The 25,293-nt window shown below is 45.2% G+C and overlaps 1 protein-coding gene across 1 annotated transcript; it reads left to right on the top strand.

Moving 5' to 3' along the window:
- Positions 1-1,600: 1,600 nt before the first annotated feature.
- Positions 1,601-24,242, top strand: Htr5a (5-hydroxytryptamine receptor 5A). The gene is made up of 2 exons (XM_041640785.1): positions 1,601-3,809; positions 21,292-24,242. The coding sequence occupies exons 1-2, from the start codon at positions 3,069-3,071 to the stop codon at positions 21,622-21,624; spliced, it is 1,074 nt and encodes a 357-aa protein (XP_041496719.1). The 5' UTR covers positions 1,601-3,068; the 3' UTR covers positions 21,625-24,242.
- Positions 24,243-25,293: the final 1,051 nt, after the last annotated feature.

Raw genomic sequence — 25,293 nt, forward strand, 5'->3', positions numbered from 1 at the left:
ATTAGCTATCCTGGGTTTTGAATTTGTGTCTATCTTAATGTGTGCACTTAACAAATACTCTGAAAATTTTTAACCCCAGGACCTAGCTTGATTTTTTTTATTGTAGCACATTTTTATTTTGCAGTGAGGACAGGGTACACGCCATGGAGTGTGTGAAAGAATATGGGTTAGAGGACAACTTGCAGAAGCTAACTCTGTAATGTGGGCCCAGGGATTGAACTTAGGTTCACGAGTCTTGGTGTCAAGCGCCTTTATTCACTGAGCCATCTCACCAATGCATTTTTGTTGTTGCAATACTAAACATTGAATACAGAGCTTCATGCATGAAAGTTATATCCCCATTTAGGACCCATCTTTTAATAGCATAACACTGCTGTGGAATATTCCTTTTGTATACTGTAAAGGTTTGTCACTCAAATTGGTTTAATAAAAAGCTGACCAGCCAGTAGCCAGGCAGGAAGTATAGGTGGGACAACCAAACTAAGGATTCTGAGAAGAAGAAGGACAGAGTCAGGGGAGACACTAAGAGATGCAGAGGAAGCAGGATGTGCAGAAAATGAGGTAACAAGCCATGAGCCACATGGTAGAGGGCAGATAAGAAATATGAACAAATTTAAAATGTAAGAGTTAGCTAGTAATAAGCCTGAGCTATTGGCCGAGCATTTACAATTGATATTAAGTCCCCACATTGACTATTTGGGAACTGGCCAATAGGAAAGAAAAGTCTGCCTACATGTCACCTTTTCCATAGAGGAGCTTCACTTCCTGCCTTAGGGTGTATTCTCTGGGGCAGAGAATCATGAGCAGCTTCTGCTTGGAACCCCACCTGGGAGATAAGCCCACAAGGAGATATGGAGAGCTACATACCAGGGGCAGGCTGGTCACCTGTAACTGGACCTCAGCCAACCCTGAAGGTGCCTTCTGGCAGAAGTGGCTTATCAGAGCATTCAGGCAAAGGGGAGGTAGTCTACAGAACTTGGGAAGGCCTCCCATTGGGACAGCACACAGTTTGCTAGGGGAAGCTCACTTCCTAAGGAGAAAGTCCATGAGTCCTCACCAGCTAAGCTCTGAGTCTTAGTTACATTTCTGCTTCTGTGATAAAATGTCCTGGAAAAGGTCAGCTCCTGCCTAGAGTCATGTCTGGATCTGTGGCCTTACAGCAGCTGGGGTCTGTGTTAATGTCTGTGGCCTACGTCACCTCAGGAGGCTATAGAATCCATGTGTGATGAAATCAGAGGACCATGCTGACCCAGTTCAGCCCTATGCTGGCTATCTGGGAAAGCGGACCCTGCCTCTTGCTGAACACTGTAGCAAGAGAGCTGCCCCCCACCCCGCACTCAGATGGCCCCACCCCTCACCACAGCTGAGGGGGAACTGACACTAACAGCAGGAGCATAGGGGAGCTGGCTCCACCCCATCACCCGAGTCAGGGGCCCCAGGGGCCTGAACTGACAAGCTCAGCTACCACCCATGTCCATAGATCAGCCTTGGCTTGGCCCACTGTAACATCTACCCCATCTAGGACCCACTGGTTCTGTGGAAGATACCCCCAGAATCTCCATGACTGTTTTGTTTTACTTTTTTATTTTTTTTGAGACAGTGTCTCACTATGTAGCCCCACCTACCTTGAACTCACAGAGCTCCACCTACCTCGAGATCCAGTACTGGGATTAAAGGCTGAGCTGTCACACTTTGCCCAGTGCCCTTGCTTTTCAAGTTCCATGGAGCGTTTTCCTTTTTTTCCCTTAAGAATTTAAAAAAAAATTTATTTTATGTGTATCAGTGTTTGCCTGCTTGTATGTCTGTGCATCACATGAGTACCCGGTGCCTGTGGAGACCAGAAGAGGGTGTCATATCCCCTGAAAATGGAGTTTCTATCAGCTGTGTGAATCATGGGAATCAAAGCGGGTTCTTGGCAAGGGCAGCCAGTGCTGGTAATGGCTGAGCTGGCTCTCCAGATCCTTCTCAGTAGAGAGTTCAGTAGAGCCTCTGGAGAGACTCCTTCCTGCAAGCCTCTTTCTAGTTGTTGGGAAACAGGCAGCTTAGCTCCACACCTCAGCCTTCTCTGACATCAGGACAAACAGCCATCTATGTCTTCAAGCAAGGTCACTGAGCTCCCCTCCGTAGGAGGCAATTATGTACTGAAATCTGGAGGGGGAAAACAGTGGTAGACGAGATTGTTAGTTAAGTGCCTCACTCGGGACACTTGTGCACAATACCCACTGGAGACCAAGGTGCGGCTCGGGGGTCTCAAAATCACCTGGAGAAGGTTTCAGGAAAGTTTATTAGTTAACTGGATCCGGGCCACTGACCAATTGGTAAAGAGCGACTGGACCTTGGACAGCCACCAAGCTGAGTGTTAGGTAGGCGGCAGCACCGTGGACAGCTCCAAGCACATCCGCTCCGGGAGCCAGGGGCGGGGAGAGGCGGCTCCATCAGCTGATGCCTTACGTAGCGCCGGATCCCCAATTCGCTAAGGTAGGTCCGGGTGGGCGCACCAGCGCGTGTTTTCGGAGTAGCAGCCCCAGGCAAGGTGGAGAGAGGCCAGGTCAGGGCAGAACACCATCTCTAGAAAGCAGGTACCTGCGTGGCTTTCCCAGTATCCGGCTGTTCCCCCGGGAGTCACTGCCCGGAGAAGGGGATGGCGGGCAGGCAGGGAGCAACCCTGGACCAGCGACTGTTCTGACGTACCAGCCGGATTCCAAGCATCCACCCTGCACGGAACCCATCCCAAGGATGCTCTGCTACGGGCGACAAGACAGCGGTCTCCGCCGAGGTGAGGAAACGCAGACAAGTGATAGCTTAGGCGGGCCCTGGCTTCTAGACTCTGCCCCTTGAGTCCGCTTTCCAAATTTCTAAGGATACCGAGACTGTGCGGCTTGCAGTCTAGCACCCTCCTCTCTGCCAGCCAGCGTCTCCTCCAGACTCTTCCTAATTGGGTCCTGGGGCCAGGTTCACCGGCTCTTGACAGAATCCTCTCCACTGGTCAGTTGTCGCAAACATTTCTAGATTGACTCCAGTGGGCTCGGTGGCTACACAATCTGAACGCAGGTGTCTTGGGGCCGGCAATGGATCTGCCTGTAAACTTGACCTCCTTTTCCCTCTCCACTCCCTCCTCTTTGGAACCCAACCGCAGCCTGGGCGCAGAAGACCTGCGTCCTAGTCGGCCGTTTTTCTCAGTTTTCCGAGTGCTAGTCCTGACATTGCTGGGCTTTCTAGCCGCGGCCACGTTCGCTTGGAACCTGCTGGTGCTGGCCACCATCCTCAGGGTACGCACCTTCCATCGCGTGCCACACAACCTGGTGGCGTCTATGGCCATCTCGGATGTGCTGGTGGCCGCACTGGTCATGCCACTGAGTCTGGTGCACGAACTGTCCGGGCGCCGCTGGCAGTTGGGCCGGCGGCTGTGCCAGCTGTGGATCGTGTGTGACGTGCTCTGCTGCACAGCCAGCATCTGGAATGTGACAGCCATAGCCCTGGACCGCTACTGGTCTATCACACGCCACCTGGAGTACACGCTCCGTGCCCGCAAGCGAGTCTCCAACGTGATGATCGGACTCACCTGGGCACTCTCTGCCGTCATCTCTCTGGCCCCACCGCTCTTCAGCTGGGGAGAGACGTACTCCGAGCTCAGCGAGGAATGTCAGGTCAGTCGCGAACCTTCCTACACCGTGTTCTCTACCGTGGGCGCCTTCTACCTGCCGCTGTGCGTGGTGCTCTTCGTGTACTGGAAGATTTACAAGGCCGCCAAGTTCCGCGTGGGCTCCAGGAAGACCAACAGCGTTTCCCCGGTTCCCGAAGCTGTGGAGGTGGGTGCTACAAGGATCGCTAAAAATATTTCACTTGCATCTCTGCTTTCTTCACAGCACACCTCCCCCGACGTCTATGAAAGGTGAAACTCTCCAGTTTAGGGAGATGTAGGCAAGGGAGGGTGCAAGCGCTAGAGACTCCCTTGCTCCAAGTTCTGAATTACAGAACCCCTCCCATGTTGAGTGTCTCTGGTGGATCATTTTTTTTTTATGTGGAAAAAGTGGGGGTTGTGTTTCATGTCCTAAAGAGTACACTTTGGCACTGAAGCTCTGTGGATGGTCAGCACTCCTTGTAGAACTTCTGGAGAAGCTGGTGTCTGGAGGACACTGCCTCAGTGCTCCAGAAAACAAAACAAAACTTCTGTTTTTCTGCGTTGCTAGTGAGGGTTTCTGAGGAGGGAAGTTTAGGATGATTGCCACATGGCGGGCACATCGCTTGTGTTGTAGTCTAGGCTATTTAGCAGCTATAATTTCAGGGTAGTCATTCTTCAGTGTCCTGTTCAGATTAAAGACAACTGTTTACTCTCATCTTGGTGCCTGCATTTGTTGTGTGTGATCCTTGCTTTATGGTGTGTGCCACTGCTTTCTGGGCCTATGTACTGCAACCATACCAGGCCATGGGCACCACTGAGGACCACCTGGTCTGTTTGCTTTCCCTTTGAGTAATAGAAAGGAAGAAGTCCAAGTTTCAGGACAGACAGCTCCCCAGCTCCCTACAACTAACATTTGAGACAGACAAGCCCTGCAAGGAAGTCCCGCTTCTATCCTCTGCCAGCCCTCTCCTTAACTCCTGGAAATCTGACTTGGTGATTCAGTTTCTCAAGTTCCAGGAAAAGGCGCCAGCTCCCAACCTATTGCTGAAAGCCTCACTTGTGTACTGAAGCTAGATCAGACAAGGATACGGTCCCAGCTTTCTGATGCTGGGCTCTGGGACAGCAGAATACCCTGAGTGCACTGAGTGTGTCCTACTGTCGTGTACCTTGTCAGCGTGGCCGCATTTCTAGTCATCGCATGATGGGTGGAGGCAGGGGGAGGGGGTATCAATTTTGGTTTTTAGAATAAAGAAGGACTACCTAGAACAGTAGGCCTTCACCAAGGACGATGTCTGGACTGTCTGGTGATTTCTAATCGCACAGGATGGACCCACAACAAAAAATTTCAGGGATCAACATTCATAGAACTGAATTTTGGAAACTAGTGTCTCCGCCAAAAAGCTTGGAATTAGGTTCCAAGTAGCCTTAGGCAACGGGATCTTGGGCTCCATCTCTACTTTCCCTCGTAACAGAAAGCTTTGCAATTCCTAGGAATTTAAATTACCATATAAAAAGGTGAAGGTTGTTCTATCCCTAGCCTGAGGGGAGAGCTGGCATTTCAAGCAGTCAAAAAGGAGTTGGTAGGGATAAATCCTCCCCGCCCCCCCCCCCCCCATGAGACGAGGTTCTTTTCCTTTCCAGAGCCCCCTCCCTGCTGCAGCCCCTTTTCAGGATCAGCACAGTATAACCTTCCCCCTCTTCCTCTTTCTTTTAGACACTGGCTAAAGGCCAAGTGTGCTTTCCCTGGTACTCTGGACTCCTTCACTTTCTCTCTGAAGCCCCCTCTCCTGGCACCCTATGGCTGCTTCCTGGCTGCCATGGCAAACAGCATGACTTCCTCTCTCCCTCTTCTCCATCTCCCGTGCCTTGGCAGCCACTGAGATTCACACCTCACCCTGTTGTTTTCCTTTTGAACTCTAATCAAATTGTCCCCAACTTCCTCTCTAGTTTGCTTCTAAATTCTTTTACGAATGATTGATGAGACTGAGAGCCTAAAAACTGAGCCTCAGTTTCCCCAAGAACACACACAGACCCCAATTATGAACAAGAGTGACACTGGGAAGTTGGGATCCCCTTTTGGGGGGTTTTGGTCTCATTATTAAAATAATTTAAGAATAGACTCAAATGGGAACACAAAGACAATTTTAGCATTTAAAATAAAATCTCGAAGGAAGGCAACCCTTGAAACCTCAGCTGCTGCCCAGAGAAGGAGGAGAGGAGGGAAAAAGTCGTTCGGTTAAGCCTGTATAGAGGTCAGATGAAAGGTGGACTGGAGGCCACGGGGTGAGAGGAGGCTTTAGGAAGAGTAAGGAAGCCCAAAATGTTGGGGTGGAGGGAGCACAAAGTGTTAAGGAAAGCACACTTAGAAAAGAAACAGAGGCTGGGCAGTGGTGGTGCACGCCTTTAATCTTAGGCAGAGAGAGACAGATGAATATCTGTGAGTTCGAGGCCAGCCTGGTCTACAGGCAATTTCCAGGACAGGCTCCAAAGCTACAGACAAACCCTGTCTCGAACCCCTCCCTAAAAAGAAAAGAGACAGAAGATGAAAAGGAGAAATTTACACTTAGAAAAGGAGGCAGCAGAACAATGTGGTTGTAGCTTAGTAAGCTATTGTGCTGGGTCAGGGACTGGGGAAGGCTAAGCTCAGTATCTCATTAAAGGACCAATTACACACCTACCCACCTCTGCAGCAGGTCTTAAGGAAGTCTCATTTCTAGGGGTTGTTTCTTGGCCAAATGAATGACTCTGCCCAACTGAATGTTAGGTCTCAGATTCAGGCCAGAGATTCTAGTCTTTTGAACGGTTTGGTTTGTAATGTTTTGTTTTCTCCTCTAAGGGAGGGGAGATGCTGGGTCGGTTCATTAGTGACTGGGAGGTCAGGGCTCATTGCAGGTCGAAAGATAAGACTGCCAGCCAAGGGAACAAACTTTGATTACTGAACTGAGAGCTAGGGAGCATGGCTCAGTCAGTGTGTATTTATTTTTTTTAATTTAAAAACATTTATTAGGGGACCAGAGAGATGTCTCAGTTGTTAAGAGCACTAGCAAGCAGCTCTTCTAGACAACCTCGGTGGGATTTTCAGCACCCACACGGCTCACAACCTTCTGTAACCCGAGTTCCAGGGGATCAGATGCCCTCTTCTGGCCTCTGAGGCCACTGCATGCACGTGGTGCACAGACATAAACAGTCAAAACATTCCTATATTAAATAATTAAAAACAAGCATTTTGTAAGTGCCCATGGAGGCCAGAAGAGGGTGCTGGTTCCCTTCCTGCTCTCTGTGTATCCCTCTATGGACTGATCCATCTCTCTTCCCTAGTACTGGGATTAGAGGTGTATCTCACCATACCCAGTTTATTTGGTGCTCAAGATTGTACCCGAGGTTTGCACATTCCATAAGCATGCTACCAACTGACCTCAGTACATTTTTCTAATCTTATGTGTATGGGTGTTTGTCTATATGTATATCTGTGTACTACATATGTGTCTGGTGTGGAGGTTAGAAAAGGGTGTTGGATCTCCTAGAGGTGGAGTTAGAAATGGTTATATGAGGCCAGGTGGTGGTGGTGCACGCCTTTAATCCCAGCACTCAGGAGGCAGAGGCAGGCGGATCTCTGTGGATTCAAGGCCAGCCTGGTCTACAAGAGCTAGTTCCAGGAAAAAAAGAAAGAAAGAAAAATAAAAGAAAAGGTTGTGTGAGCTTCCTTGTGGAAGCCAGGAATCGAACCCAGGTCTTCTGGAAAAGGAGCCAGTGCTTTTAACCACTGAGCTATCTCTCCAACCCCTTTACTGTTAACTTATACTGTTAATGGTTTAAAAGAAAATGTTTCTGGGGACTCTGATCCAGCTGCATGGGTGCATTGGGCTGCAGTTTTTCTTGTTTGTGGGTTGTCTATAGGGACCCCAGGCCCCTTGCTGTCTATTCGGTAATGCTCTGGTCTGTAGTGCGAGCATTCTCAGCTCAATCTCCTCATGAGTGGCAGCACAGTCGATTGGAAGCAGACAATACTCATCAAACTCTGGGATAATCGCGGAGATGAAAGAGGTTCTCACCACCGGAACCCAGGTTCCCTCAAACCTTTGAAAACTGTGCTACATAGCCACAGATTCATTTATTCTTTCTTTCTTGTATCACCCGGCACAAACAAATCATTTTTTCTATCTGTTATTTGTTTGTGGTAGGGTCTCTCTATACAACACAGGGTAGCCTGGAATTCCTTGTATAGCCCAGGTTGGCCTTAATCTTCCTTCCTTAGCCTCCAAAATAGATTACAGCACATACTATGCCCAACAACTAAGTATTTAGTTTTCTAGGCTTACTTTTTTTAATTTACTGCAAACCAACTTCCCTCTGCCTATCAGATACCTTGTTTTTTAATGGTTTTACATTTGGTGTATGTGTGTATTGTGTGTGCGTGTGTGTGTTTGTTTGTGCGTGTGTGTGTTTGTGTGTGCCTTCGTGTACACGTGGAAGCCAGAGGACAGCGGGCCAGAGTAGGTTCTCTGTTTCCAACCAGTGGCTTCCAGGGATCAGACTTAGGTCATCAAGGCTAGTGGCAAACACCTTTACCTGTTGAGCCAACCTGCCAATCTCAGATAACTTTTCCTTCATTTATTTTTTTAATTATTTTATTTTATGAGTTATAGGTGTTTTGCCTGTGTGTATGTATGTATATCATGTGTGTGTCTGGTGCATGCAAAGGCCAGAAGAGGGTGTTGGATCCTCTGGAATTGGAGTTACAGACAATTCTTGTCTGCCATATGGATGCTGGAATCAAACCTGGGTCTTTTGCTTGAACAGTTGAGCAGTGTATACTTTTTGTTTTTGAGGCAGGGTTTCTCTATATAGCCCTGGCTGTTCTGGAACTCACTATATAGACCAGGCTGGCCTCAAACCGGAGATCTGCCTTCCTATGCCTCCCGAGGGCTGGGATTAAAGGCATAGGGCCGCTACACCCAGATGAGCAACTAATACTTTTAACTGCTGAGCCATCTCTCCAGCCCACCCCCAAATAACTTTTAATTTGTATGCCAAATGCGTTTATCTCCTATAGTGTGGAGGTCAAAAGTAGCTATAACTCAGTACAAACAAACAGGGTATCCACAGTATAGACAGACGTCCTCTGAAGCTAGAAGGATGGAGACTTGGTAGGTGATTACATCCCCCTTAGAATGACTTTAGTGAGCAGATTTTGGATAGTGACTTTGCTCATCAGCTAATATGAAATACTGATTCCTTTTTATTTTTATTGTTTAATCAATTAATTAATTAGTTTTTCCCAGTCCAATAACAGTTTCCCTCCCAGCTCCTTTCCCCAAGTTCCCCATCCACTCTCTCTCCCTTCCCTCCAGAAAAGGGCAGGCATCCCATGTATATCACCCAGCCATTCCATATCAAGTTGCAGCAAGACCAGACACCTCTGCTCCTATTGAGGCTGGAAGGGGCAACCCAGCAGGAGGAAAAGGTCTTTAGAGCAGGCAACAGAGACAGAGACAGTCTCTGTTCCCTCTGCCAGGAGTCCCATAAGAAGACCAAGACATACAATTGCAACACATGTGCAGAGGGCCAGGTCAGTCCCATATAAACTCTCTGGTTGGCAGTTCACTCTCTGTGAGCCCCGGAGAGCCCAGGTCAGTTGACTCTGTATTTTCCTGCAATGTCCTTGGCCCCTCTGGTTCCCATAATCCTTCTTTCCCCTCTTCCACAGGACTTCCAGAGGTCCACTTAATGCTGTGGGTCTCTGCATATTTCCATCAGTGGCTGGGTGAAGTCTCTCTGGTGACAGCTGGGCTAGGTAACAATCTATGAATACAACAGAATATCGTTAAGGAATCATTTCATTGACTTGCTTTTTTTTTTCCTTTTTTACCAGTCATGATTGGCTCTACCCTAGGACTCTGGGCTCTCCAGTCTCTGGGTCTTGGTCCTCCAGGCATTGCTGGAGGTAGACTCCCTCTAATAGTATGGGTCTCAAGCTAGATCAGCCATTGGTTGGCCATTCCCATAATTTCTGCACCACCTTTGTTCCAGCATATTTTGTAAGACGCAAAAAACTGTGGGTCAGAGATTATGTGGCTGGGTTAGGGTACCAATCCCTCCACTGGAGATCTTGCCTGGTTTCGGAAGATGTACAGGTGAAGATGTTCAGGCTCCATCTCTTTTATTGCTAGGAGTCTTAGATATGGTCACCCTCATAGATTCCTGGGGAGTTTTCACTGCACTAGGTTTTTAGCTTGAGATTATTGATTCTTTTAAGGAGCCTTCTGCTAGTGGATTATGAAAGCGATAGATGACAGTGATAAATGATAGATAATAGATGACATCTATTTGCTACATGATAACTACAAAGAGAAGAAAGACAGGTAGATAGCTGCTAGATAACCTTTTCGTATATGGCTCTTATTTGGACTCCCACATCTCTGGGTGTAGAGGCCTAGTCAAGTGTACCCAGAGAACCACATCTTAAACAGATCTCTGACTTTTACTCTTTAAGGCTATTTGGAAATGACTAGGCTCATGTTGGGCATTTTCTAAGCTGCTGGATTCATAGTTCCATTTACTTCTTATTCTTGAGTCCCTTTATCGAAAGTAAAGACTAAGCCAGGCAGTGGTGGCACATTCCTTTAATTCCACACACAGGAGGCAGAGGCAGGAAGACGTCTGTGAGTTTGAGGCAAGCCTGGCCTGCATAATGAATTACAGGACAGGCAGGACTACATAGAGAAACCCTGTCTCAAAAATCCAAATAAATAAAAGAAAGAAAGAAAGAAAGGAAGGAAGGAAGAAAAGAAGGCTGCACTTCAGCTGAGATCTCACTCTATCAGCTGTGGGCTTGTGTTCCACATAAATGCTGTGTGGATACTAAATCTATTTTCTGTCTTTGTTTGCTTTGCAATCTTTTTTTTTTAAATATTTATTTATTATGTACACAATATTCTGTCTGTGTGTATGTATGCAGGCCAGAAGAGGGCACCAGATCTCATTATAGATGGTTGTGAGCCACCATGCGGATGCAAGGAATTGAACTCAGGACCTTTCGAAGAGCAGGCAATGCTCCTAACCACTGAGGCATCTCTCCAGCCAGCTTTGCAATCTTGTACCTTTCTTCAGTCATCCCATGCAAGGGAAACGTCTGAAATTGCCTTATGTAATCCATATTCTCTTTTTTAAAAAATTATTTATTTATTTATTAAAGATTTCTGTCTCTTCCCTGCCACCGCCTCCCATTTCCCTCCACCTCCCCCAATCAAGTCCCCCTCCCTCGTCAGCCCAAAGACCAATCAGGGTTCCTTGCCCTTGGGAAGTCCAGGGACCACCCACCTCCATCCAGGTCTAGTAAGGTGAGCATCCAAAATGCCTAGGCTCCCACAAAGCCAGTACGTGCAGTAGGATCAAAAACCCATTGCCATTGTTCTTGAGTTCTCAGTAGTCCTCATTGTCCCCTATGTTCAGCGAGTCCAGTTTTATCCCATTCTTTTTCAGACCCAGTCCAGCTGGCCTTGGTGAGTTCCCAATAGGACATCCCCATTGTCTCAGTGTGTGGGTGCACCCCTCATGGCCCTGAGTTCCTTGCTCGTGCTCTCTCTCCTTCTGCTCCTGATTTGGACCTTGAGATTTCTGCCCGGTGCTCCAAATTGGGTCTCTGTCTCCTTTCATCGCCTGATGAAGGTTAATATCCAGGAGGATGCCTATATGTTTTTCTTTGGGTTCTCCTTCTTATTTAGCTTCTTTAGGAACATGAATTATAGCCTCAATGTCCTTTATTTATGGCTAGAAACCAAATATGAGTGAGTACATCCCATGTTCCTCTTTTTGGGTCTGGCTTACCTCACTCAGGATAGTGTTTTCTATTTCCATCCATTTGCATGCAAAATTCAAGAAGTCCTTGTTTTTTACTGCTGAGTAGTACTCTAATATGTATATATTCCATACTTTCTTCATCCATTCTTCCATTGAAGGGCATCTAGGTTGCTTCCAGGTTCTGGCTATTACAAACAATGCTGCTATGAACATAGTTGAGCATATACTTTTGTTGTATGATAGGACCTCTCTTGGGTATATTCCCAAGAGTGGTATTGCTGGGTCCAGGGGTAGGGTGATCCCTAATTTCCTGAGAAACTGCCACACTGCTTTCCAGAGTGGTTGCACAAGTTTGCATTCCCACCAGCAATGGATGAGTGTACCCCTTTCTCCACAACCTCTCCAGCAAAGGCTATCATTGGTGTTTTTGATTTTAGTCATTCTGACAGGTATAAGATGGTGTCTTAAAGTTGTCTTGATTTGCATTTCCCTGATCACTAAGGAAGTTGAGCATGACCTTAAGTGTCTTTTGGCCATTTGAACTTCTTCTGTTGAGAATTCTCTGTTCAGCTCAGTGCCCCATTTTATAATTGGGTTGATTAGCCTTTTACAGTCTAGTTTCTTGAGTTCTTTATATATTTTGGAGATCAGACCTTTGTCAGTTGCGGGGTTGGTGAAGATCTTCTCCCAGTCAGTGGGTTGCCTTTTTGTCTTAGTGACAGTGTCCTTTGCTTTACAGAAGCTTCTCAGTCTCAGAAGGTCCCATTTATTCAATGATGCCCTTAGTGACTGTTCTGCTGGGGTTATACATAGGAAGTGGTCTCCTGTGCCCATGTGTTGTAGAGTACTTCGCACTTTCTCTTCTATCAGGTTCAGTGTGTTCGGACTGATATTGATGTCTTTATTCCATTTGGACTTGAGTTTTGTGCATGGTGATAGATATGGATCTATTTTCATTCTTCAACAGATTGACATCCAGTTTTGCCAGCACAATTTGTTGAAGATGCTCTCTTTTTTCCATTGTATATTTTTAGCTCCTTTATCGAAAATCAGGTGTTCATAGGTTAAAGTCCGGGTCTTCTATTCGATTCCATTGGTTGACTTCTCTGTTTTTATGCCAATACCAAGCTGTTTTCAATACTGTAGCTCTGTAATAGAGTTTGAAGTCAGGGATGGTAATGCCTTCAGATGATCCTTTATTGTATAAGATTGTTTTGGCTATCCTGGGTTTTTTGTTTTTCCATATAAAGTTGATTATTGTCTTCTCAAGGTCTGTGAAGAATTATGATGGGATTTTGATGGGGATTGCATTGAATCTATAGATTGCTTTTGGTAGAATTGCCATTTGTACTATGTGGATCCTCCCAATCCAAGAGCAAGGGAGATCCTTCCATTTTCTGGTGTCCTCTTCAATTTCTTTCTTCAAAGACTTAAAGTTCTTGTCAAATAGATCTTTCACTTCCTTGGTCAGAGTTACCCCAAGATATTTTATGCTATTTGTGGCTCTCGTGAAAGGTGATGCTTCTCTGATTTCCCTCTCTGTTTCCTTATCCTTAGTGTATAGGAAGGCCACTGATTTTTTGGAGTTGATCTTGTATCCTGCCACATTACTAAAGGTGTTTATCAGCTGTAGGAGTTCTTTGGTAGAGTTTTTGGGGTCGCTTATATATACTATCATATCATCTGCAAATAACGAAAGCTTAACTCCTTCCTTTCTAATACGAATCCTCTTGATCCCCTTATGTTGCCTTATTGCTATTGCTAGAAGAACTTCAAGCACTATATTGAAGAGGTATGGAGAGAGTGGACAGCCTTGTCGTGGTCCTGATTTTAGTGGGATGGCTTTGAGTTTTTCTCTGTTTAATTTCATGTTAGCTGTCGGCTTGCTGTAAATAACTTTTATTATATTTAGGTATGACCCTTGTATCCCTAATCTCTCCAAGACCTTTATCATAAAGGGGTGTTGAATTTTGTCGAATGCTTTTTCAGCATCTAATGAAATGATCGTATGGTTTTTTCTTTCAGTTTATTTATATGGTGGATTACATTGATAGATTTGCATATCTTGAACCAGCCCTGCATCTGTGGGATGAAGCCTACTTGATCATAATGGATAATTTTTCTTATGTGTTCTTGGATTTGGTTTGCCAGTATTTTATTGAGAATTTTTGCGTCGATCTTCATGAGTGAGATAGGCCTGTAATTCTCTTTCTTGGTTGGGTCTTTGTGTGGTTTTGGTATCAGGGTGATTGTAGCTTAGTAAAAGGAATTTGGCAATGACTCTTCTGTTTCTATATTGTGAAATACATTAAGGAGTATAGGCATTAGCTCTTCTTGGAAGTTCTGGTAGAATTCTGCATTGAAACCATCTGGTCCTAGGCTTTTTTTCAAAGGGAGATTTTTGACAACAGTTTCTAATTCTTCGCGACTAACAGGTCTATTTAGATCGTTCACCTGGTCTTGGTTTAACTTTGGTATATGGTACTTATCTAAAAAAAATGTCCATTTCTTCTGTATTTTCCAGTTTTGTGGCATACAGGCTTTTGTAGTAAGATCTAATGATTCTCTGAATTTCCTCCGTGTCTGTGGTTATGTCCCCCTTTTCATTTCTTTTCTTATTTATTTGCGTGTTCTCTCTCTGTCGTTTAATTAGTTTGGATAGGGGTTTGTTGATCTTTTTGATTTTCTCCAAGAACCAACTTTTTGCTTAATTGATTCTTTGGACTGTTTTCTGTGTTTCTATTTTGCTGATTTCTGCCCTCAGTTTTATTATTTCCAGTCTTCTACTCCTCCTGGGTGCGTCTGCTTCTTTTTTTCCTAGAGCTTTCAGGTGTGCTGTTAAGTCCCCAATGTATGCATTCTCCGTTTTCTTTAAGTGGGCACTTAGTGCTATGAACTTTCCTCTTAGCACTGCTTTCATCATGTCCCATAGGTTTGAGTATGTTGTCTCTTTATTTTGATTAAATTCAAGGAAGACTTTAATTTCTTCCTTAATTTCTTCCTTGACCCAAGTGTATTTCAGTAGTTGACTGTTCAGTTTCCATGAGTTTTTTGGCTTTCTGGGGGTAGTGTTGTTGTTGCCTTCTAACTTTAATCCTTGGTGATCTGAGAAGACGCGGGTGGTTACTAATATTTTTTTGTATCTGTGGAGGTTTCCTTTGTTTCCGAGTATGTGGTCAATTTTTGAGAAGGTTCCAGAGCTGCAGAGAAGAAGGTATATTCTTTCCTATTTGGGTGGAATGTTCTATAGATGTCTGTTAAGTCCATTTGCTTCATTACCTCCAATAATTCTCTTAATTCTCTATTAGGTTTCTGTTGATTGACCTGTCCCTTGGGGAGAGAGGTGTGTTGAAGTCTCCTACTACTGGTGTGTGTGGTTTGATGTCTGCCTTGAGTTCTAGTAAAATTTCTTTTACATAACTGAGTGCTTTTATATTAGGGGCATAGATATTCAGAATTGAGACGCCATCCTGATGAATTGTTCCTGTTATGAGTATAAAGTGTCCATCTCAATCTCTTCTGATTAATTTTAGTTTGAAGTCAGTTTTGTTAGAAATTAGTATGGCCACACCTGCTTTATTCTAGGACCATTTGCTTGAAACAACTTTTCCCAACCCTTTACTCTGAGTAGATGCCTGTCTTTGTGGTTGAGATGTTCTTCTTGCAAACAGCAGAATGTTGGATCTCTTACTTAGCCTGTGCCTTTTTATAGGTGAATTGAGACCATTAATATTAAGTGATATTAAAGACCAGTGGTTGTTTACTCTGGTTATTCTTATTGTTTTTGGTAGTAGAGTTTGTGTGTCTCCCTTCTTTGAGTTGTGCTGGTGAAGGGTCGCTAGATGTCTGAGTTATTGTAGGCAGTGTTGGCAATGTTGGATTCCTTGGGTTGCAATTTTTTTCTATTACTTTCTGTAGGGCTGGATTTGTGGCTACGTATTGTTTGAATTTTTTCTTATCCTGGAATGTCTTGTTTTCTCCATTGATAGTGAACGGTAGCTTGACTGGGTATAGTAATTTGGGTTTGCATCCATGGTCTCTTAGTTTCTGCATTACCTCTATCCAGGAACTTCTGGTTTTCATGGTTTCCATAGAGAAGTTAGGTGTAAATCTGATCAGTTTACCTTTATAAGTTACTTGGCCTTTTTCCTTTGCAGCTCTTAATATTCTTTCTTTAACCTGTATATTTTGTGTTTTGATTATTATATGGCAAGGGGATGTTTTTCTTTGATCCAGTCTGTTTGGTGTTCTGTATGCTTCTTGAATATTCAAAGGAATATCTTTCTTTATGTTGGGAAAGTTTTCTTCCATAATTTTTTTTTTTGATTTTTCGAGACAGGGTTTCTCCGTAGCTTTTGGTTCCTGTCCTGGAACTAGCTCTTGTATACCAGGCTGGCCTCGAACTCACAGAGATCTGCCTGCCTCTGCCTCCTGAGTGCTGGGATTTAAGGCGTGCACCACCACCGCCCGGCTCTTCCATAATTTTGTTAAAAATATTTTCTGGGCCTTTGAGCTGTGCCTCTTCTCCTTCTTCTATCCCTTTTATTCTTAGGTTTGGCCTTTTTATTGTGTCCCATATTTCCTGAATGTTTTGTGATGAGAATTTGTTGGCTTTGCTCTTTTCTTTGATCAGTGCGTTTATTTTCTCTATGGTGTCCTCAGAAACTGAGATTCTTTCTTCTATCTCTTGTATTCTATTGATTAGGCTTGTTTCTGTAGTCTTTGCTCGTTGACCTAGATTTTCCGTATCCAGTCCGTCCTCAGTTTGTGTTTTCTTCCTTGCTTCCATTTCAGTTTTCAATTCTTGAACTGTTTCCATTACCTGTTTGATCATTTTTTCTTGGTTTCCCAGGGTATCATTTACATATTTACTCATTTTTTCAAACTTTTTGTTATACTTCTCATCCATTTCTATAAGGGCATTTTTTACATGTTGTTTCAGGGACTCTATTGCTTTCATTAAGTCAATTTTTTCCACTTCTTCTGTGTTAGGGTGTTTAGGTCCTTCTGTTGTAAGATCATTGGGTTCTGGTGTTTTCCTGTTGTTTTTCAGATTAATGGGTGAATTCTTGCCTTGGCGCCTGCCCATCTCTTCCTATCGATGCTATCTAGTGGGTCTTTAAAAACCGGATCAGGTTTCCCTGCTGGCCAGGGGCTCCACTTAGAAAATGCCCTCGCTCTGTTTCCTGCCTCCTGCCGTGGGCCAAGACCCCTCTCACCCCTCAGAACGGTCTTCAGGAACAGGACCAGGCTCCCCGTTTACCATGGACCTCACCAACAAAAGGCCTACCTCTTTGATTTAATTGTAGTGGGGTGATCTGCTCTCAGTATTACGTGCCGGTCCCCGCTGCTTGCATCCCCCGTCGCGCTGGTCCCCACCGCTGTCTGCCACCGCGCTGGTCCACCAAAGCCCATTCCTGATTATGTCTTGCACTTGGTTTAATTGTAGTGGGATGATCTGCTCACAGTGTGGGCTTCACTGTTTCATGCTTGGACCATCCCAGCATCTGTGCCCTGTCCAGGGCGTCTGCGCCGTGGTCTCTCCGCCACCCATTTTCTATCTTGATATTTAAGTTTCCACAAATGGATTAGATAACTCTTTTCCTCTTTGTCCTGCTTTTAAATATTTCCAAATCCGAAGAGATTTCAATTCGGCCTGTGACAGGTCCTGGTAATATGGTTTGTTTGATATTTTAATGAAACTCTAAATTCTACAACCAATTTCTGTCCTTTTCTCTGAAGCTTAGGAAAAATTTTCCTATTCCCCTGACTCTGATGTAGGCTTTGAATATACAGTTTATAGATCTGACTTTATATATAGCAAGTTTACAGAATTCTTAGATTTTCTCTGAACAAAAAAATCTTGAAGAAAGGGTGGTTCATTTAGGAAGTCTGTTACAGCTCCCAGAACATGCTAGAGAGAGATCCCAAGGGGACAATGTTGTGAGGCCTCTGGATAGCCATTAAACAAGCTGACTGGGACTAGAAATGGCTCAGTCATTAAGAGTACTTATTGCTCTTGCAGAAGGCCTGAGTTCAATCCTAGTAATCATCATGTCTGGCAGTTTACAACTCCAGCTCCAGGTGAACCAATACACATGTGAAACAAATTTCTGTTTTCTTTTTTCTTTTTCGAGACAGAGTTTCTTTGTGTAACAGCCCTAGTTGTTTGGAACTAGTTCTTGTAGACTATGTTGGCCTCAAACTCACAGAGATTCACCTGCCTCTGCCTCCCAAGTGCTGAAATTAAAGGCATGTGCCACCACCGCCCAGCTGAAACAAATGTTTAAACAAAAAGCAAGCAGCTGTAGATGCTACAGTTTAATTGCACAGCATGGTGGTGTTGGAGAGTGCTGTACTCTTGACACACGGCTACACTTTCTCCCAAAATCTAATCCAAGACCCAACAGCAAGCAGAGTTCTAGCCAAGGCTCTAGTGACTCGAAGCAAACACCTCAGTGTGATGATTTGGGGCAAAGACATCCTCTGTCTGCAAATTCTGGAATAGCAAAACATCAGTAGATGTCAAGGGGACCAGCCAGAACCCAAAGAAACCAGGAGTGTCTGAACAAAAGCCTGGGCCAGCAGGTACCTGGAGCTGGGGTTCAATGAATGTCTTTTGATGTCATGGCAGGTCCTAGAAATGATCTCAGCATTACCTTTAGAACTGGCCAAGGATGTCACAGCTGTGGCCCTGAGGCTGAGATAAAAAGAATTGGTTAAATCTATGGCCTAGGCAGTAAGAGAAATCCTGTCATCCCAAACTGTTCCGAGGACAAAGGAAATCGTGATGATCTCGGCAAACTCAGAGTGATCGGACTTGGGGTGGGAGGCCATTCTGCAGGACAGTGGGCAATGTCATCTGTAGAGTGTGGGTGCTCACGGTGATTGGTTCTCAGTCAGGTTTCTCGGGTGACTCTGACTTGATTGGCTGACTCCCGAGTGAGGGCTTACCAGCACGTGCTCTGGGAACTGCATTGTCCTTGCTCAGAGGAAGAGGCTTAGACAACCAGCAAGCCTCCTTGTTACCATGGCTACAGAACAAGCAGTCTGTCCCTGAGTCACCACATGCAGAGCTTCCTTCTAATCTGTAAATCTGTTTTTTGAGGATTCTGTCGGATCCAGGTGACCTGTCTTGCAAATCAACAGACTCCACACTGCAGGGCTGAGAGTCTCTGTCCCCCGACTTCAGCACCACAAAGCTGTGGAAAGAGCATGCTAGATTTGTAGTAAAACCATAGACAAATATTTAGCATAGCAAATATTTTGTTTTGAAAACAAAACAAAACCAAAAAATAAAAAGAACCCAAGAGCTTTAGCAAGTGGTACCTGTCCCCAAATAACTCAGTTATTGAAAGACATAAGGCTGGAAAAGCTGGACACTTTCCATGAATCTAAAATTGTGAAACACCTGTTCTAAGAGCATGCAGAGATGGCGGTAGATCTAACTTGGTCCCACTGTTCACTCTGTGTTAGCCTCTACTCTCTTCCTGAGATCTGCTAGCCAATGTATTAAGATCTTATGGTGACCCTTATAGGTTACAGCCTGTACAGACTCAGTTAAGTGCTCCATTGTAGCTGTTGATCAGCAGAGAGCAGATAGACAAGGTCTGGAAGGGAGGGTTAGCACACAAACCTGTAAGCAAGGGGACGTGGAAGCTTCTCAAACAGCTAGGATCTCCTACCAATGGATCAGACAGCCCCATGGACAGGGATTTCAATCACTGAGCTCTTGCATGAGGGGATGTTGAACACAGCACCAGAAAATGGCCTGGGAGAAGGAGGATCCATGTTTCAGGTGGAAGTGTGTCTTAATGAGCTGACATAACTTGAAGTGACCCAGGAAGAGGGAACCTCAATTGAGAAACTGCCTAAATCAGTTTGGTCTGTGGCCATGTCTTTGATTGCAAGCGCCTTTACTCACTGGGCCGCCTCACCTCACCTGCTGTCTTAGTTAGGGTTTCTGTTGCTGTGAAGAGACACCATGACCACAATAACTTTTTTTTTTTGAGATAGGCTTTCTCTGTAGCTTGGGAGCCTGTCCTGAAACTCACTCTGTAGACCATGCTGACCTTAAACTCACAGAGATTCGCCTGCCTCTGCCTCCCAAATTCTGGTATTAAAGGTGTGTGCCACCACTGCCCAGCTAACCACAGCAACTCTTATAAAGGAAAACATTTAATTGGGGGCCTTACAGTAGCAGAGGTTTAGTCCATTATCATCATGGCAGGACATGGCAGCATGCAGGCAGGCATGGTACTGGAAAAGGAGCTAAGAGTTGAGAAGGAGCTACATCTTGATCCCACAGGCAACAGGAAGTAGTCTGAGTGTCACGCTGACTGAAGCTTGAGCAAAGGAGACCTCAAAGCCCATCCCCACAGCTAGCCAGCCTTCAGATGGCAAAGGAAAGTCACTCACCTCCACAGGGTACTAGCTGGTTGGGTGAGGTAGCTGGTATGAGAGGTAAAGTAAATAAAATTTCAGTCTTCACTGTATGTTTATGATAAGTTCATTGGGATATGTGTTAATTACTTTTCTTCTTGCTGGGATAAAATGCCTGACAGAAGCAACTTCAGGGAGAAAGGCTTTGCACTGGCTCACAGTTTGGGGGTTCAGTCTATCACGACAGGGAGGTCATGGCAGCAGGAACCCAAAGTAGCCGCTCACCCTGTATATTTGCATCTGGGAAGCAGAACGTGGCTGACACTGGTGCTCCACTCGCCCTCTCATTTTGTTCAGCCTGGGACCCCAGCCTATGGGACGGTGCCACCCACGTTTACAGTGTGTCTTTCCCTCACAGACAAGCCTGGAAGTTAGCCTCCCAGGTGATATGGATTCCACCCGGTTTTCAATCCAGAATTCACCCCCACAGAATAGACCTGTCTTCTGTGCCTTTGCCACAAAATCCACATGCCTCATGTTCTGGTTTCAGTTATGTTGCTGCTGCGATAAAACACACTGACCAAAATCAACTTGGGAGAGGGGAGTATTTATTTTAGCCTACAATGCCAGTCCGCAGTCTCTCACTGAGGGAAGCCAAGGCAGAAACTGGAAGGCAGGCCTGCCTCCATCCACACAGTATCACCTCCAGCTGAGAAACTCGCTTCACAGCCAAAGAAGGACAGCAGGAAACATGGAGGATGCATCTTGCTGGCTGATTTGTATGATGGCTTAGAGCAGTGGTTCTCAACCTTCCTAATGCTGCGACTCTTTAATACAGTTCCTCACGGTGTGCTGACCCTTGACCACAAGTTATTTGCATTGCTACGTCATAGCTGTAATTTTACTGCTGTTATAAATTGTAATGTAAATATTTTTGGAAATAGAGGCTTACCAAAGGGGTCACAACCCACAGGTAGAGAACAGCTGGCTTAAACTAAATGAGTTTTCTTACACAATTCGGGATGACTTGCCTAGGGATGAGATTGCCCATAGTGGGCTGGGCAAATGCACGCACACACACACACACACACACACACACACACACACACACACAGGCCATACGCCAATCTGATCCAGGCATTTTCTCCATTAAGGCTTTCGTCTCAGATGACTCTGCTCTATGCCAAGTTGGCAGCCAAAGCTAACCAGGACACCCCACACTCTACTTATTTTTGCTGTCCCTTTTGCTGATGAGATAGCCACAAACTCTGTGTGTTGCAACATCCTCCCTTTCCCAAGATGCAGACACTGGCCCTGTCATTACACTGCTATACCCTCTAGTTTATGGGACTCCCCACCTAAATGCAAGCACTTCCTTTGGAGCAACTTGTGAGACTCAGACCTATCTGTACCTGGGTTCAGCTTTGACACCACCTGGCAGTTGTGAAGAGTCTGCTCCTTATACCATGTCTGTTTGTACCTTGCAGGTGAAAGATGCCACACAACAGCCTCAGATGGTGTTCACCGTCCGCCATGCCACTGTTACCTTCCAGACAGAAGGGGACACATGGCGGGAGCAGAAGGAGCAGAGGGCGGCCCTCATGGTGGGCATCCTCATCGGGGTGTTTGTGCTCTGCTGGTTCCCTTTCTTTGCCACGGAGCTCATCGGTCCCCTGTGCTCCTGGGACATCCCCGCCATCTGGAAGAGCATCTTCCTGTGGTTGGGCTATTCCAACTCCTTCTTCAACCCACTCATCTACACAGCCTTCAACAGGAGCTACAGCAGTGCTTTCAAGGTCTTCTTCTCTAAGCAACAGTGAGCGGCCAGCTGCAAGTGGACTCACTGTCCCACGAACCTTCGTAGTCCGCCCAGCAGTCCTGAAGATCCATCTGCCAAGGGCACCAGGGTCACATCAGAGCTGAACTCAGCTCACATCTGTGCTTGCGTGTTGGGAGTTGTCTTCCTCTGAAGGCTCTGGTGGCTTCTGTCCCCAATCTGGGTACTCTCCCTCACTCTGTACCAGCCGCCACGGACCTGGCTCACAAAGTGCCCATTCCTCCTCTAAATCCACTCCAGCATGGCCACGAGAAGACAGGAGGGAGGAGAGAGGGAGCGAAACAACTCAGGCAGGTAGAGAGAGGCAGAAAGAATGGCAAGGCCTAAAGCTGTCGGCGATTGCTCGCCTGTAAATCCAGCACTCAGGAGACTAAGTCAAGAGGATCTCAACTTCAAAGCCAGCTTGGGCTACATAATAGGTTCAGAACCAGCTTGGGCAACAAAACGCCCTGGTGAGGCTGTTTGCAGAGCAACAGACCATAGGCCAGATTTCTCAGAATAGCTAGTCCTTATTCAGAGTTGTTCTCTGCTGTCCTTGAGTGTGTGTCCTAACACCGAGCGCTTCCTAATATCTGACAACAGAACTTTGTCCTCAAGCATATCAAAGCACAGTTCCACAGTTGTGAGGACAGTAACTGCTGTTTTGTTCATGTATACACACACACACACACACACACACACACACTACAGAAAAGGACAGTTTCCAGTTAAAATCAACTCAGTATATCAGCTTGAAACTGGAAAAAAAAAAACCCAAAATATTTCCCTCCATTTGGAAACAACTGTCACAAAATAGAAAAATCTACTAATTTCACAGAATTTGTTAAAATTGTTTATTTGCTATGAGTTTTTCCTTTGTGTAATTCCTCAAAATGTTTCTGGCCTTAGTGTTTCACCCTAGATAATAAGACTTCAGGTTAATGATGGCCATGAACTGTTGACTTCTCAATATGTTTTCACAGTTAGTAGCCACAAGGGTCTTTCCAATCAGACACATGCATTAATAGGAGTGTTGGCCGCTTTGTAGCTGTGGTTTTGTTGGTATATGAATCTGACCAGTAGGTTCCAAGATGGTCAGACAACGGTCAGATATGGTCTCTATCAAGTTGGCAATGCAATGGGTGTGTCTAGAGAGTCTGGTAAAGGCACAGAAAACCTTGGGTGCACCCACACTGCCGAAGATAGCCTGAGAGAGCTTTGAGAGCATCATCCAAAAAACTAAGGCGAAAAAGAAGAGATAGTCACCTTTCCAAAACCCTGTGCATGTGGACTTCTCCTACAAACTGATGATGGAACTGTCAGAACCCACAGAGCTGTAGACCCCTCTCAGCACTTGGTTCTCAGCAAAATCCTGGGTGATCCGAGCACTGAGAAACACTGTGTTGATTTTATAGCCATGGAGGGGCTCATCTGGGACACGGGAACTCAGAGCCGCTGGATGACGATGCCATTGCAGAGCTGGTGTATTTCTTCCATTGGTTGGAAGTGCAACGACTTCAGCCTCAAGAGTTTTGGGGGGTGTTGTTTGCTTGATGTTTGGTTTTGGAGATAGGCTTTCTCTTTGTAACTGTTCTGGCTGTCCTGGAACTCATTTTGTAGATCTGGTTGGCCTTAAGCTCAGAGAAATATGCTTGCCTCTGCCTCCTGAGTGCTGGGATTAAAGGTGTGAGCAGCCACTGCCTGGCTCAGAGTTTTTATGTATTTCTTTGTGTTTAATACAGGGCCTCACTAAGTAACCTTGACTGTCCTGGAACCTATTATGTAGACCAGACAGATCTTAAACTCACAGAGATTTGCTGCCTGCCTCTGCCTTTGCTTCTGTCTCTCGAGTGCTGGGATAAAAGGTGTGTACTCCCATACCTGGACCAAGGGTTTTTTTAAGTAAAAAACTTTTCCAATACTCTGGGGCCCTTTTTCTGGGAGCAGTTGCCTGGACCATCCTCTATATTAAGGGACTGGGTCTAAGCCAGGCTGGAAATTGAACAGAATGACTCACACACCCAAGACTGTTCTCATAACCAGGGTTTGCTAACTGTTTGAACAAGAGCTTTTTTTTTGTTGTTGTTGTTGTTTGCTTGTTTGTTTGTTTGTTTTTCATTTTCTGGCTTTGGTCACAACTGACAGGACATAAGAAGTTTGTGCTGTTGCTTGTGTTTTCAGTCTGAGTCCTATGAAAACGATGCACATAGAATGTTCTAAGATGTGCAGATTCTGCACTGTGTCCGTCACTGTCTCCTTCAGCCTGTAGAGCCGAGGAAGGTAGGAGGGTGTTATTCCCTCTCCGCTCCCCTGTAGCTGCATGTGTAGAGAGACCTAGCACCAGTGACTGCCCACTCGGCTGCAGGCTGAGTGTTCCCAACAGTTTCTTTATTCCATCCTTAGCACCAGAAGGGTTCTGACTGCCACCACTTTTACATAGGGCAGCTTTGCCCAGATCACCTCAACTTAAGACAGACCCCTTACTCATTCAAAACGTCTGCAAACTCTCGGGCAATAAAACTCCATTATATTCCGTGTCTCTGATTCCTCAAGTGCACAAATTAAAACTGTGTGTTGTAATATGAACGTACAGATCTGTTATACTGTATATAATAAATTATACTCACCAACATTCCAACATAGAAAATTTGTGATGATTTCTTGGTGGTTTTGACATGGAGTTGTCTTGAATTTCCTGCGAAGACAACCTTTCTACGAGAGTGTGAATAGATGCAGGGTGGTAGACAGCCAGCGCCATGACTGTAGACATGATGAATGTGGATTCCTGTGTGCATGAAAAGCAACACAATGGAGACCTTAACTGGGATTCCCTTAGATTTTTCCTTAGTTCTGTGTCTCTCTTACTTGACATACTAGACCCATCGATGGGTTTCTTTTTTTACTTGTCTTTTATTTTATTTTTTTATTGATTTTTATTCAGCTCTACATTTTTCTCTGCTCCGCCTTCCCTGCCTCCCCCCTCCCCTTTAACCCTCTCCCAAGGTCCCCATGCTCCCAATTTAATCAGGAGATCTTGCCTTTTTCTACTTTCTACTTCCCATATAGATTATATCTATGTAAGTCTCTCTTAGGGTCCTCATTGTTGTCTAAGTTTTCTGGGATTGTGGTTTGTAGGCTGGCTTTCTTTGCTTTATGTTTAAAAACCACCTATGAGTGAGTAAATGTGATAATTGTCTTTCTGGGTCTGGATTACCTCACTCAAAATGATGTTTTCTAGCTCCATCCATTTGCCTGCAAATTTTAAGATGTTGTTATTTTTTTTCTGCTGTGTAAATGTACCACATTTTCCTTATCCATTCTTCAGTCGAGGGGCATTTAGGTTGTTTCCAGGTTCTGGCTATGACAAACAATGCTATTATGAACATAGTTGAGCACACGTCCTTGTGGTACGATTGAGCATCCTTTGGATATATACCCCAAAGTGGTATTACTAGGTCTTGAGAAAGGTTGTTTCCTAATGTTCTGAGAAATCGCCACACTGACATCCAAACCAGCTTGCATTCCCACCAGCAATGCAGGAGTGTTCCCTTTACCTCTCCAGCATAAGTTTTCATCAGTGTTTTTGATCTTGGCCATTCTTACAAGTTTAAGATGGAATATCAGAGTTGTTTTGATTTGCATTTCTCTGATGACTAAGAATATTGAGCATTTC

The sequence above is a fragment of the Microtus oregoni genome, unplaced genomic scaffold (genome assembly GCF_018167655.1).
Source record: "Microtus oregoni isolate MIOR12 unplaced genomic scaffold, Mior012 000064F_ref0000363, whole genome shotgun sequence".
NCBI classification, from domain to species: domain Eukaryota; kingdom Metazoa; phylum Chordata; class Mammalia; order Rodentia; family Cricetidae; genus Microtus; species Microtus oregoni.